At 35.3% G+C, this 15,021-nt stretch overlaps 4 protein-coding genes across 8 annotated transcripts in view; 1 reads left to right on the top strand and 3 right to left on the bottom strand.

The window, feature by feature from the left end:
* Positions 1-2,602: 2,602 nt before the first annotated feature.
* On the bottom strand, positions 2,603-7,569 carry LOC109855279 (putative ATP-dependent RNA helicase DHX33). Its single transcript, XM_020429362.1, has 9 exons — positions 6,995-7,569; positions 6,436-6,497; positions 5,746-6,005; positions 5,258-5,550; positions 4,924-5,156; positions 4,413-4,763; positions 3,925-4,123; positions 3,483-3,759; positions 2,603-3,121 (listed from the first exon to the last, which is right to left on the bottom strand). Exons 1-9 carry the CDS (start codon positions 7,210-7,212, stop codon positions 2,945-2,947), a joined length of 2,070 nt encoding a protein of 689 aa, XP_020284951.1. The 5' UTR covers positions 7,213-7,569; the 3' UTR covers positions 2,603-2,944.
* A 612-nt stretch (positions 7,570-8,181) lies between these two features.
* LOC109855301 (major facilitator superfamily domain-containing protein 1-like) lies at positions 8,182-11,906 on the bottom strand. 2 transcript variants are annotated; one of them, XM_020429399.1, is made up of 8 exons: positions 11,694-11,906; positions 10,957-11,572; positions 9,979-10,255; positions 9,480-9,896; positions 9,084-9,395; positions 8,893-9,005; positions 8,585-8,820; positions 8,182-8,348 (listed from the first exon to the last, which is right to left on the bottom strand). In XM_020429399.1, exons 2-8 carry the CDS (start codon positions 11,093-11,095, stop codon positions 8,304-8,306), a joined length of 1,539 nt encoding a protein of 512 aa, XP_020284988.1. In that variant the 5' UTR covers positions 11,096-11,572; positions 11,694-11,906; the 3' UTR covers positions 8,182-8,303. The 2 variants fall into 2 exon arrangements, with proteins under 2 accessions (XP_020284988.1, XP_020284989.1); XM_020429400.1 differs by having other exon boundaries at positions 10,957-11,568.
* A 148-nt stretch (positions 11,907-12,054) lies between these two features.
* LOC109855302 (tribbles homolog 2) overlaps positions 12,055-15,021 on the top strand; it is a 37,251-nt gene continuing 34,284 nt past the window's right edge. For 2 of the 3 annotated variants that reach the window (XM_020429405.1, XM_020429404.1), the window contains exons 1-2: positions 12,055-12,443; positions 12,951-13,015. The gene's annotated coding sequence lies outside the window, so the exon portion shown is untranslated. Of the gene's footprint in view, positions 12,444-12,806; positions 13,016-15,021 lie in introns of those variants that run through there. The other variant, XM_020429403.1, reaches the window with a different exon arrangement.
* On the bottom strand, positions 13,022-14,948 carry LOC109855304 (chromatin complexes subunit BAP18). Of its 2 annotated transcripts, none has more exons than XM_020429419.1 (4): positions 14,681-14,948; positions 14,167-14,258; positions 13,851-13,949; positions 13,022-13,770 (listed from the first exon to the last, which is right to left on the bottom strand). In XM_020429419.1, the coding sequence occupies exons 1-4, from the start codon at positions 14,696-14,698 to the stop codon at positions 13,479-13,481; spliced, it is 501 nt and encodes a 166-aa protein (XP_020285008.1). In that variant the 5' UTR covers positions 14,699-14,948; the 3' UTR covers positions 13,022-13,478. The 2 variants fall into 2 exon arrangements, with proteins under 2 accessions (XP_020285008.1, XP_020285007.1); XM_020429418.1 differs by lacking the exon at positions 14,681-14,948 and adding an exon at positions 14,406-14,643.

The following is a 15,021-nucleotide window of genomic DNA, read 5'->3' as shown; positions in this document are numbered from 1 at the left end:
GCGCGCACGCAATATATCGCGCACGCAGCGAATATTCTGTACAAGGCCTTCATTAGATGTTCATTAGACGGCACACGGAGTTACGAACGTCTAATGAACGCGCGTTACGTCTGTTGTAGATACTATTATACTTTTCTAATAATTAAAAAAAAGACAAAACCTGAGATAAAAAAAAAGATGTAAGGAGACAAAAAAAAAGTGGCAAAAAACAAATTTATAAATTCACGTGTATGCAAGCGCGATTAGATGAACACGTGAGACTCAATCAGAACGTCGAAATCGCTCTTTTGGCAGTGTTTTTATCAAGAATACTTCGACGCACAATAATCCTTGAAATTTAGCTTACGCGTAACGTACGTACGCAATATCTATGCATGTGATGCGGTTGTAGCTACTGCATTAATCTAGCTTCGACGTTGTGAATCTACCAACATGTTAAGAGATTACAGCGGTGTTCCTAATATCGACCATCCTGGCAGTCTCCGTAATATCTGGGCGATGTTAGGGATTACGCGGTCTTACATTCTTTTAAATATCATATTCCAATAACGGACACTTGAAGCTTTACAAGTAATTACTTGAAGTTTCATATTATAATTAAATATCGTGAAAATGGTTTGTGTCTCTAACCACCCACACGGAAAATCTTAGGGATATTTGATATCTTTACCTTGTGCTTAATATGCTTATTATGCCAAGAACGAGAAGGGTGATAAGGGGATGCAGAATCTCAACGGCGGTTAGGTCCGTAGACATCATCTTCAAACCTGCGCGACATCCTCGAATACGATTTTCTCCGTAAGGAAGAAGACACCGTCTGTTGCAGGCAAATAGAGGATGAGGCAGCGAGGAAGGAGATATAATTCGATCCGATCTCGCGCGACGCGAGCGGGTATCCTTATATACCATATAACTAACTCCGTGACGATTTAATCCTATATCGGATCTTCCCCTGTATTGGCGAACATATTCCAGTATATAGTCGCTGCTAAACCAAGCTCGAGGATAACTTGGCGCTGTGCAGAATTTATAGGTATAAACGTATGTGTTCTTCAAAGAACGCGCGCTCGCGGAAACAATAAATCTTGTACACATCAGATGAGAGAACTTTTATCTAAAAAAAAAAAAAAAAAAGTAATAAAAATGTCTGTAATATTCTTAATCTAAATCTAACGATCGAAATATTCTCTTTCCTCTCTGTATTCTCGATTTTTAATACGTCTTTGCAAAATGAACGTTAAATTTATGTTTAAATAACGTTTATCTATATAATATATAGCAATTACATGTGTAATAGAATCATAAACTTTTGCTCAAAATTTATTTTGAACAAGACTTTATTACTTTAAAGTTATATATGTAATAATTTCTGCTGTAGCGAGGATAGAGACATTTTTTTTTTTAATGAAAACCTATAGTAAAAAATTACATTTGTTTTGTTTTTCATTACACAAAGAAATTTACTCTCTCGAAATATTTAATTTGTCATTAATAAATTCTTTTGCAAGCTTCTGCTAGAATTTATATACGTATCGATAGTTTAAAACACCGGAACGTGTCAAGAATAAATTATGTACATACTGCGTATGTAGTAATGTATGTGTATAATATATTAATGAAATGTTAAAATTTTAATGACGGAAAATATTTTGCAATGATGAAAGAACCGGATGCTGAACCGCAAACTCTCACTTGTTGAGACACAACTTTCTTCCCTTATATTCTCTCGACAAATAATTTATAACATTCTATAATTAATCGTTTACGTATACATATATACATACATATATCTGTATATCAAAAGATACACATACATATATCTTTTATGTATAACGTATGTACATAATAATATTTCTTCCTTCGCTCAAGTTATACTTATTCAATATACAAACCGCGTCAGAAAGTGTGTCGCAAGTGTCGAGCAAGTATGCAACTAATGAGCTTAAACATATCCGCAATAACGTCCGTTGGTAATTTACCTGCATTTTAGTAGCTCGCGCGAAACTTCGTCTCGCGGTTTAATCGCTTCGTAATATCATCAAGTATTAAACCTTGCGAGCGTCGTTGAGTTCTCCAGAATTCTGATGAGGACACCCCTCGTCGGATTTCTTCGTCGTACGGAATGCCCTCGGGAAAGACCCGTAAAATCGACTGAACTTGATGTACATTCCTTAATTTACCGTAACGTGATCCTTTACGCATATTAAACTTGTACGGCTCCTCCTCTTTGGGAACAACAGAATATATATATACATATATGCACGTACATAGAGCAAGAAGGATGAGAACGAAGCAAGAACGGTGAAGTAAGATGCACTTAGACGTTGAGTGCAGTGGATGCGCCTTTACTTAATTACCCTTCTATGTAAACCATACAGATATTAGAAAATTGTTGTTTTAAGACAACATCGCGTGAATTGAAAAGATTCAAATTAGATTTAGCTCATCCAAAACACATTATTGAAGAAAATCTAAGTAAAATCGAATCTTTTAAAATTTTATAAATTAAAATCCTTAACAACAAAACCAATCAAAATTTGATCAAAATGTTTTGTGCGTTTTCTATTTTGTCGCGCGAAAACATTTGTAATATTTTGCCCTATTATTTTTTAGTTAAAACCTTTATTAAATAAATTTACATAGTTGTAGCGCTGTACATTTTAAGTGTGTAGTGTGTACAAGTGGTAGAAAAAGAATTTTTTTTTTCTCGCGCTCGATCACAATCATTTATCAATATGATCGATAAAAGAGAACACGCACTAAGTAGATGTCTACTTATATTGTCAATGATATCAACGTACTTCGTAATTCTATCCGGACACATCACTGTGTCGCTTCCCTCAGTTATCGCGCGATTTCTCTCTCTCTCTCAATTACTTCACTATAATGTCAACAAACTCTACATCTTTTCTATAAATATTCTATCGTCACATAAAAAATTGCGTCAGTCGTGTTTCCCAGAGCATGTGTTCTTTTGCGTCAGCCAGGCCGGATCGATGACAGACAAGCCGCGAATGTAACATCTCCCAGTGGCTATGATCTCCGTGAACAGCAACAACGGGTGTTTCGTATCGTGCAACATCGAATAAGGATGTATGGCTACTGGTTGTTTCGAATATACCTATGTAAAAAACGAGGGATACAAACGAGAAATACAAACAGAAACTAACGAGAAGAAATACGAAGGCGAAAAAACATTTTGATATAACTGATATTAATGTCCATATTCTTCTGTTAAATCCATTCAATGAAGAAACAAATGTGCAAACGAGCGAAAGAAGCAAGAATGAACAATTTCCAAGTTGCTCGCAAAATTGAGAAAAATCTTAACATGTGTTAACAATATTTTGTATATATGTGTAATAACGACAAATAACATTTGAAAGAAAAATGTAATACTGAGAAGAGAAACATTGAAAAAAGCGATACAAAACTCAATAACTTGAATAAAAAAAAAAAAAAAAAAAAAAAATTTTACTCACCGTGACGTACGTCTTATCTCTCTGCAGCTCCGCGAGATTCTCGTAGAGTCCCTCGAGTAAAGCTTTCCTAAGTTGCTTTGTATTCGTTTCGCAACTCGCCTTCTCCAAATTCGCACGTTCCGCTATCGCCGCGAGCTGTTGCCTTACTTCCGACGCGTACACGAGATTTCGATGGTGCAAGAAGTTCTCGTGGCACCATGCTTTCTTCGATGTGGAGTTTTGGTATGCACGGAACACATTCAACAACGTTACGTGATCTCCCTCAGGTGAAGAAAATCTGAAACCCCCAAAATGTTACTCGATAACGTTAAACGTTAATTTACTAAAACAAATACGTTTTACTATCGCTTTGTAAAAAAATATTCGCTTTTGAATTTGAATCGACTTTTATTTTTCTTGAGAAACAAAAACACTTAAAATAACAGACTACAAGAAACCATACCGCGAGTGTGTTTTGTAAGCTTCTTCCCTTTTCATCGGCGGATCCATGAAAATCGATTCGCTTGACAGTAAAGCAATAACCGTCAATGCTTCCTCAAGACACCTGTGCTCTACCGACGCGAGGATCACTTTAGTAAATCGAGGCTCCAGCGGAAACAATGACATCGTACGGCCAAGTGTGGTCAGCTGAGGTGGTGATCCTTTTAGTAGAGATATCGTAAGAAATTTAATATGTTTTTAAATCAAAACGATCTCTTTGATACTTATATCACACTCGATATAAGCTAAGAATTTTCATGCAAACAATCGCTATTTTACTGAACTTTTTGCATATTAAATATAAAGCAATACTTTAAATAAATAAAAATAAACTTATATACATTAAACTATTTAATAAAATACATTTTTAATCGAGTTTTTAGTTTCTTAAAAAGCGCATCCAGGTGTTTTTCTTTTGTAAAAATAATCGAATATTTCGGAACTTCTTACCTCTAATAGCACCCAACTTCTCTAAACAGTTGAGAGCTACGTCAATGCCTTCTTTGGGAGGTTTGTCCATAAAATCGAAATTAGTAATGTCGATGCTAATAGCGAGTAGTTGGAGAGCGACTCCCGCCAGTGAACACCTTTGAATCTCTGGTACCGGCATCTCCTTCATCTTTTCGAACTCTTGCAACGTGAAAACTCTGTAACATTTACCTGGAGCTTCGCGACCGGCTCTTCCCGTTCTTTGCCAAGCTTGAGCCTTCGATACCTTCTCGACTCTTAACATGTCTAATCCCGTCGTCGGGTGATGAGTTCTCACTTTAACTACGCCGCTATCAATCACGTAGCGAATTCCTGTATATTTATAATTTTTTCTTGATAAAGTTTTACGAAAGAGAAGTATCGAGAAACTTTTTCTATATAAAACATTTTTAAACTACGATAAAAATATTTATTGCGTTTCACTTTATATCAAATTTTATTATAAAAGCTCTAAAACTATATACCTACGCACCACCAATAGTGACGGACGTTTCGGCGATATTTGTTGATATTACTAATTTGCGCATTCCTGGCGCCGAAGGTTTGAAGGCTTCTAATTGTTGATGAGTGGGCAATGCTGCATATAGAGAAAAAACTTTTAAAGGTGGATATCCATCTCGATCTAGATCTTTAGCCATTTGTCGCGCGGCTATCACAGCTGCTTCTATTTCGTCTTGACCAGTTAAGAAAATCAGAATGTCTTCGCTGAAAGATCAAAGTCAAATAATACATAAACATTCATTTTTTCACATACACATGTTGCGAGACATTTAATTCTCGAATATACTTTATGTTAAAATACTCACTTTGCGGGTGCGTCGCGATGAATTTGAATTGCTGTAACTAGCGCATTAAATGCATATTCTAGTTGCGGAGAAACTGCATGAAAAATTCGTACAGGATGTTGACGGCCTTCTAAGTATAGTGCGGGCGCTTGGAAATACTCTTTGAATTTAACGGGATCCATTGTGGCCGACATAATTAGAAGTCTTAAAGGCGGCAAATTTTTCAACTTACGCAAAGTTTGCGCTCGTTTTGCCACTCCAAAAAGAATGTCAGTGTGTATGGACCGCTCGTGAGCTTCGTCAAGTATCACCACCTAACGCGCATAAATTATAATATATCTCTTAACATTCATTTTTTCTGAGCTTTTCTCTTCTTTTATAAATTATTAGTAACACTTAATTGAGAATAAATTTATTGTTTTTACTGTTACTTAAGATATAAAACACACCTGCATCTTTTAAAAAGTATCACCTTCAAAAAATATCATACAATAATTATGACAATATACCGAATAATCTGATAAGATCTCGTCTTTCATTGCCTCTCGCACCATCATGCCGTCCGTCATATATTTAATTTTTGTCTGCGCCGAAGTGCAATCCTCAAAACGAACGCAGTATCCAACCAATGTTCCCACACATATTCCTCGTTCTTGTGCGACTCTACGTGCTATACTGACAGCTGCTATTCTGCGAGGTTGCGTGATGCCGATGCAGCCATTAGTTACCTTGTGGTCGTGCAACAGTTGTGGAATTTGTGTTGACTTGCCTAGAAATGATTCATCAAAAACTTTATAACAATATTCTAAAGAATATATAATAATTTATTGAGAATATTATCCGATATTAAATTTTCTGAGAATTTATAATCGTGATAATTCGTAAATTAATGAGAACTTACCAAATACTCTTTGATAATGAGAGAATGTACTTCATAATATTATTACAAAGAATATTTTCGCGATTTATTTCACAATTCTTTACTGAATATTCTCCTGATTCTCAGAACTGTATTTAATATAAAGTAACAATTATTTATTCTTTCACATAAATGTTTTATATTTTTAGATTTTGTTTAAAACAAAATTCTTCAACAGATATATGTTCCAAATTTTTCCCTAATATTTATGTAAGTTTTCAATCACGAGAACATTCTCAGAAAATATTCTTATCTTCTTTTTTTCAATCTTTACACTTACCACTACCAGTTTCGCCTATTATAATCAGAGTATTTCCATTTTTGTATATTTCCTTTAGCAATCTGAAATTTAAAATAACTTTACTCAATAAAAAATCAAAAACAATATACATTTCATCAATTGATGCAATATATTTTATTTTACTCAAAATACAGAAGTTTTGGTAATTATTATGGTAAAATTACATTGTACATTTATGAAAATAAATAGAAGTTTCTATAGAAAGTGTTTTACTTATATGTCATTTTTGACACATACAGAATTTGGAAAGAATAGGATTAAGAATTTTGATATCAATGTGCTTGTTTTGTTTACTATTTACAAGCTTTTATTGCATCACATCAAAAAAGAGAAAAAAAACATGCTATAGGTAAAATTATCAATGTGTTTGATTATGTGACATCATCATAATTATTAATATTTATATGTATATCCTTCATCACAGTCTATATGCCAACAAACAACATATGTGTTCACGACAGTTTTGGTTTGTTTTTTTTTGTTTTGATGATATGTAACTACACATGTAACGCACAAAAGATACAAAAGAGAAACTTACCTTTTACGATGCATGTAGACAGGTAGAGATTTTCTCTGCTGCTGCAATTTGCTGCTTGCTTTGTCCCCATTCTTCATTGCGTTTACGGACGAAGTGTTTTCATTTTTTTGCATTTTATTAGAATGATTGTTGAACAGTACGGTGTTAGGCCGCTTTAGGTTCAATTTGGACTTCCCCATTACGTTATACTTGGAATCCACGTCGTCGTGGACCTTCATCTCGTAAATAACTTGTCAACGAGTGTACGAACACTACGGAAACACGTGTCTACGCAAAATACCACCTGCAATCACACGTAACGCGATCAAGAGAAGAGCACGTGTTGCGCGCTTGTAAACGTATGTATAAACATGTGTACGTATGTCTAAAAACGCCCTCTCGTTTCGACAAATATTCTAGTAACATCGAGTAGGGAGTTTTTCAGACTTGTTACATCTGTTGGCTTCACTTCCTTTATCGATTCTGTCTTCTGCTATGATAGTACTTGCTATTACGGATTTTTATATGACCCTGGCCGTTCTCAGTTTTTTCTCTCTGTATCTAGTCTCTCTCTCTCTCTGATTAAGAGAACGTTGAACTCTAAAAAATATTGACACACTTTTTATCACTATCGCGCGTAAACGCGTGCTTACATGCTGATGTCAGAATTATTTTTAGGTGAAGAAAAACTTTTCTCTCATTGTCATCGAATAACTTCGATAAATATTCGAGCATGTAAAAAACCATCATAAATAAAAATTAACCCAGCATCGAAGTAAATCGTTTTTACTTTATTTATGTTAAAAGACATAAATATATTTTCAGATCAAAACATTTATTACAATTTACATTATACATCAAGATATATATTTATACATCTTTAAGATAGTTTTTTACAATGAGTTTCTTTTATATCAGAAATAGAGATTAATTTTCACAATCCATTTGCAGTCACAAAGAATAAACAGCAATAATCAAAATATACATTATACATAATTATATAATTATACACATACATAAATGTATAATTATATAACTTTATATATAATTGTAGATATATGAAGTTATAGTATGTATACAATTTTTATGAAATATATAAGTGTATAATATATATCGAAACAAGTGTATAATATATATTGCCTAGTTGATGTTAAAAAAAAAAATGCTAACTTTCTAGTGTGAAAATAAAATTGTGAATGTAACATGTGTTAAGAAATTATCACAGCTGAAGCTATATTTAATAGGAAGACACAATCGCAAACCTCGATAAGATTTAAAAGCTCTTTTACACATCTAGTTCAATCATGAATTTATAACTAAAACGAGTACATCATCGCAGTGGTCGATGAATTGGTGTTATCGCATGTACCGGAACCTGTAATAAAGAATCATTATTAAAGTTAAAATTTATAAAATTTTATCGGTTTTATATGTATGTATATATATATATATATGTGTGTGTGTGTGTGTTATTTTGTACGTAACACATCACGCGATTTTTTTTTAGATATAGAAAAATTTGTGTTTGGTAATATTGCGATAGTGTGGTCTATCGCACATGGAAAGTTGAAAAATAAATAAAATAAGATAAATAAGCAAATTTAGTTTTACCATTGCGCCAATGCGAGATAAATAACGATTTCGTATACTAATGTCAGATTGTGGTTGCATGAGACTATCTGCGGAAAAATCTGACGTGCATTCTGACAACAGTTTTTCTCGCTCCAAACTTTCGGGCGTGCACTGCAGTGACTCATATCGTTCCCTTTGTCCCGGCGTCATGTTCAGATAACCGCCACTTGTTGCTATATCTGACACCCAGATTGCGCCAGTAGTTATCAGCGACACTGTTTTGCAGAAACACATCATGTTATTTATAAAATGCCACACACAAGCCCCAAGTTTACGAAAATACTCACCCCAAAGCCAACCGAGGAAAAACATTTCAAGCATTAGATATCCCACTTCGTCAACGATTATACCGGCTACCATTGAGACTACGGCAAGACCTAAGTTTTGTACAGACTGCGCTCTGCAAATAAGTTTTGTGTTAATTTTTTTTAACAAACTCGAGCGTATCTTTGTCGATGATCATCAAATAGACGCTTACATTCCATAAGCAGTGCCAAGTTGATGCTCTGGTGTGACGAGAGCGATCAAAGGCCACAAACTACTAGCAAGCATAGAATATGCAAGCCCCATAAGAACCATACACGCATATGGATTTAAATAAGTAAATGCGAGTAATCCGTGCGCAAGAATGGTCACGCAAATACTAATAAATACCCAGGAAACGTTTTTGCCCGTTCTATCTACTAAATAGCCCAGGAGAGGCGACGCTACTGCAGATATTGAATACACAAGAGAATTCACTGTATTTGCAGAGGATGGATCGTATTCGTACTTCCGTTCGAAAAACACTCTGAAACAAAGTATCACGTGATTGAATTTTTTTTTTAACGTGTAAAAGCACGCGTGTAACAAATGTTTATAGTGCAAAACTTACTTTCCCAAAGCAATAAAGGGAAATATAGCAACATAATAAGCAATGCAAATAACCGCAATCAGCCAAAATATCGGCTTGAAATCTTTGACGTCTTTTAGACTAACAGTTTGGGGTTCCTGTCCCTCTCCTCGTCTCAACAGCCTCTCTGCACGTTTGTCCATAAATGCCAGCACACAGGCGCATATCATTGACATCACGCAAGTGACAGCCGCGAGAAAAAGAACTATGCCAATGCACTGTGGGCCTTTGTAGTACTGGGATACATAATTGTAGATCGGTTCCATTACCAAAAAGTTTACAGTTGATCCTACTCGCGCAAAACTCAACTGTAATCCGAACACCATGTTTAATTCTTTACCTTTAAACCAAAGAACTGCGTAACTGTTCTGTGCAACTGCCAAAGATTCTGCACCAATTCTGTAAAAACAAAAACAGTAATCAAAGCAGTAGTTCCCGAGTTTGTAATAAAATTTTTACAATTAATGTTCAAAAGACGTACCCGAAGACAAATCGACCTAACATCATTAGCCAAAAAGCATTTAACATGGCACCGCTCGCAAAAATAATCTGACCAATCAGTGTGAGTCCCATGTATATCATAGTACCCAGTCGAATTCCAAAGATACTATCCAGTAAAAATCCACCAATAAAGCAGAGGATAACATTTGGCCACGAATATATAGAATATAGCAGAACAAATGTGCTAGTAGACATGTCTAAGTCATCTTTAAAATGTTCTTGTAATGCTCCAGGATTATCAAAGCAGAAATAAGATCCTACAATAAATATACATTATTGTTAGTAATAAAAGATATAGAAGTTAAAAGTCTCTCTCTCTCTCTCACTCTCTCTATAAAAGTCTTTATCTACTCGTTTTATCTACTTTGATGGTATAAAATGCTGATAAAAAAAAAAAAAAAAGAAAAGAAAAAAACATAAAAGCAAGTTTATATCACATATGCGTGCAGTGATATAATTTTACAGTTTCATAGTTCGCATTGCAACAAACGCTTACACAACATATGGTAAATAGTAAAAAAAAACTTGCTACGATAAGACACAAAGAGAACATTCACGATATGACTTATCTAAACACTGTCAAATGTTTTATAAAAGTACTAACAAGAGCAACAGGAGACAACGAAATAATTTGATGTCGCGCATTTGTGTTGCGTAAATAAACAAGAAACGAATTTAATTAATAAAATCCACATGTGACTGAACAAAGCTGCGAGTACAAAGAAAAATAAATCTCTCGCGCGAGTTAGAAAATCACGATTTTTGTATTTGCAATTAAATCTCTCGCGTGAGCCAACGCGATACGCGTGGTTTTATCGGCCGCGCGAAAGATAATAGAATCCTACATTTCTTTTTGACAGTGACATCATTCGGACAGCGTGGCGGCAGATAAACAAAGAACGCGCAGCTACCCAGTAAACAAGAAAGTCTCCGCAAAATTTGTACACAAGTTTCGTACCAAATCCGAGAAGACACATAAGCGCCAGGCCCAGAAATCGGTAAGGCGTCTTTTTCGGACTGCAGCATCCTTGAAGAGCTATCTCGTCCTCGGATCTGGTGAGATTGCTGCTCGAACCTTCCGCGACGCCTTCCTCCATGTTTTTGCCGCGGCCTGTTTCAAAGAGAATTCAGAGCACGGCCGGACAGGTAAATCAAAACTCGCGTGACTTATCTCTGTGTTTGTTCTTTCTTTCCTTTCACATCTCACGTTTGCGCGGAACGGGGGAATTGGCGGTGAGACCGCGCGATCGATAGGCGTCGATCAACTACTATTATACAAACTGTCTGGCACGGAAGACGCGTAACGTCATTGTCGATTAATTTGTCAGTTGACGCGTGCATGCGTCATTCTCCAAGAGATACGTGTATATTGTTATTACGAACGACTTTTTCCGACACGCTGTATGCACACATGTAGTCAGTGGTGGTCAACGGCAGTGTGTCGATTGATGTCAGTGGCGGATTGCCATTCTCCGGGCGTTGCGCACACACGGCGACACCTGCGCGGTCCAAGTAACGCTACAAACGCTTTGAAGCGTGTCATTTGCTCTCTTGCACTTCGATCATGGAACTATCTAATTAACAAGAAAATAAAATAAAGATTTGCGCTCTGCTTTTCCGAGTCCGAAGTTCGGAAAAACGAAAAAAAACAATATAGTGTGTGAAAAATCAACCAATCACAAATAAAGCAATTACGTTTCGATTTTAGCAACCCCCGTAGTTCGCACAACAGCGTTTTCGACGGATTGACAATCGTTTCCGAAGCGATTAATATCGTCAATTGCGTCTTATTCCGTCTCTCTCTCTCTCTCTCTTTTCATTGTATTACCGTCTCACTTTGATATTTTCCGCCACTCAGGCGAACGTTAATCGGTCTCCGTGATGCAACAACAAAGTATTACGAGAAGTATACGAGAAGTATGAAGTCAGCAGAGTCACGCGCTCTGTCGATTCAATATTTCGATTCTCGAAATATCGCGCGCTTCGATACACAGGGCGGTGGGGGAGTAGTAATGGCGGGCGCGCGACGCGAGTGGGATTACGTTCGATTCTGTCTCGTAATTTGTTGTGATTATTATCGTTTTGCGTGCAAATATCGCTTAGTACGTGTGCGTCGCAATGTATCGGCGTTCGGATTGTTGCGTAATTTAGCGTCGCGCGATATCTGACAACGTTGATCGGCGATTTTCACGGTGAAATTGTTTCGCGACCGTTCGCGCGTTCGTGAGACTCGCGCGCGTGCGCAAGAAACAAAATGGTCGCACGTACGCGCGTAGTTGCACGATCATACGTGTTTGTGAAATAAAAACGTAGCAAAAAACGATGTCAAAAAACTATACAATGCGTGTTACAGTGTAATTGTGAAAAAAACAACGACAGCTAAGCGGCATCGGAACTTTTTACAACCGTGCAACATTGCTACGAAGCAGCACGTGGTGTGATCAAGTTAGTACATCTTAGATAAATTCTTTTTCTCTACTATTGAATAAAATAATCTAAAATTACTATGTATTGGGCCCAAAATCGTGTAGCGAGAAACGAACGATTTCTCGAGAGCGTCAAAACAAAACAACTCGTCGTTGGAAAAACATCGCGCCGTTGGAAAAACATCTCGCCTGTTGAATACAATACAAATATATTTTTCACACAGTAACACGAACTTTATTAAATTTCTGTTCTTTCTTTTTCTTCACACAGATAGATAAGAATAATAATATTCCTTGCAAAGAATATTTTTTTATTTGGTCGGCAGCAAAAATAAAACATTAGAACTCGGAATTGCAATAAATTTATTTTTTTTTTTCCGCAATATATACTCGAATAATCAATATTCATACAAATTTAAGATAGCATACAATTTTTGTTAATTTTACTTTTTAAGAAATATTTAAACATTTATAATGAGTTTGGTAATTTACTCTCCCGTTTACGCTCTTCTATTTGTTGTTTCAGGTGCGATTTTTTTAAGATGTTTGCAGCATCGCGCGGAATTCGGGCAATCGGATACTGGCACAAAGGTAATGTTTTATCGCCATTTAAACGTGTTGTGTAACTTGCAAATGTTAAATTTGTTTTTGTGGAAAATCACACGAAATTCTTATTCACCTGTCAAGGTCGTATATTTCGATGTTTTTAAAAAAACTTATACTCTTGCGCTATGGCTTCGTAGCAGGAATGCCAATGTAACAAAATGAAGTAACTATTAGTCTTGTTCGCGCCAGGAACGTAGAATTGAGGGACCCTATGGGGAGTTCAATTACTATCACACTGATATATCGCATTTTATGCATTTATTATCAAAAAGGGAAAGAGATAACTTAGAAATTAATGTTATTCAAACGTAGAATTAACGTCTTAAAACTAGTTAAAATTCGAACAGTCTATGAACAATGAGATGATAAGACAGATGAGATGTCAAGTTGCAGAGTCATTGAGTGTTTTTTTAGTTGCATTTAGCTGATTTTGAAATCACTTAACCAACTAATCAGTAATTTCTTCATTGGCACCTTCTTCAAATTCAAGCTTTACTTGACACTCCTCAGGAAGTCCTTCCACATCTACGTCCGTTTCAGAGGACGATGCATTTAGCATGTTTAGTGTGACATCTGCAGATTTGCCTATAAGACTTTGATTTCCTGGTGTAGATTGTTGCTTTATTACTTGCTGCTGTTGAGCTAGTGTCTGTTGTGTCTGTTGTGGAAGAACCTGCTGCCTAACAGACATTCCAGCTTCCTCAAATGCTTTCTTTTTTAAAGTGGTTCGTATTTGAGAGCTGTGAACAAAAACAACAATGTTGAGATAGTAGTTCAGAGTTGACTATAATCAACAGCAGTGAATAAGAAAGAAACTCACACTGTTCGACTCTTAATTTGTTCACTTATTCTGTTCAATTCTTCACTAAACGTTCTAACTGAATGACGAAGCATCTCAACATCTTCTTCTGTCCATTTGCTGTTTAGTAAGAATAGCAAATTAGCAAAAACAAATTTATTATGATCACAACATAACAAACTTTTCAAACAACTAACTTAATTACTACTTTCCTGACGCTTTTATAAACAAACCATCTATAAATTGTTTATTATACAAATATATACTAAAAATGGTACATATTTGAAATTAGTTCTTAAGAAAGAGAAAATAAAATGTTAATTCACATTGAATTTACCCTGCTTGAGAGTCTGATGTTGGATGTAACTGCATTGACAGTTCACCCAACTTGGTGAAAGCTAATCCAGCTGCAGTAAATATCTCACCTACCTGAGAACAGAGAAAATAAATAAAACTTAGATCGCATTATAGAAAAACATTTCTTTTATTTACGTCTATATGTAGTTGCAAATAATATTCCGTGTTATTAACTGCGTGAAATTCTCAAGTTTATTTATTATTATCAACATAACCTACATAACCTAAAACCAAGTCTTCCATAAGAAAACCACTTAATACATGTTAAACATACGGTGAGCTTTTCACAACAAAGAGACACAGATATTACGTAATCAAAATATTCTTCACTGAAACGACAGTGTTGCAAAGTAAATTATTAAAGAAATTTCTCAATATTACATGTAAACTCTTATATTTCACAAAACATTCGTGCAATATGAATAACAAAAGAATTAAGAGAAGCACGACATTGTAAGAAACGCTTAAACACATCAGTAAAATGCAATACCTACTTTGGTTGCGGAATTCATATTATTCTGGTTATTATTGTTGTGTTATTGTTATGTTCAATCGTTGAAGATCAGAAACCGACGAAGATACGCGAGTGATGACATCTCGCGTAGTTTTCACGATTTTCTTGTTGATTCTACAAGTTAGTTTCAGTTGATAATAAAATAATAAGATTTAAATTGTGCGTTTCTAAGATGTCACGTATGTATACGGCTACGAACATAACATTAAAAATACATTAACCAGATTTATTAGATTGATAAAGTTTAATATGCTTTTTATTTTCTCTTATAATATACGTACGATTAAGCTATTAAAAGTGAAAATTAAGTTTTACATTAAT

The sequence above is a fragment of the Pseudomyrmex gracilis genome, unplaced genomic scaffold (genome assembly GCF_002006095.1).
Source record: "Pseudomyrmex gracilis isolate BER0280 unplaced genomic scaffold, ASM200609v1 scaffold_86, whole genome shotgun sequence".
Lineage (NCBI taxonomy): Eukaryota > Metazoa > Arthropoda > Insecta > Hymenoptera > Formicidae > Pseudomyrmex > Pseudomyrmex gracilis.
The sequence above is the reverse complement of the archived record's forward strand: the minus strand, read 5'-3'. Positions and strand labels throughout refer to the sequence as shown.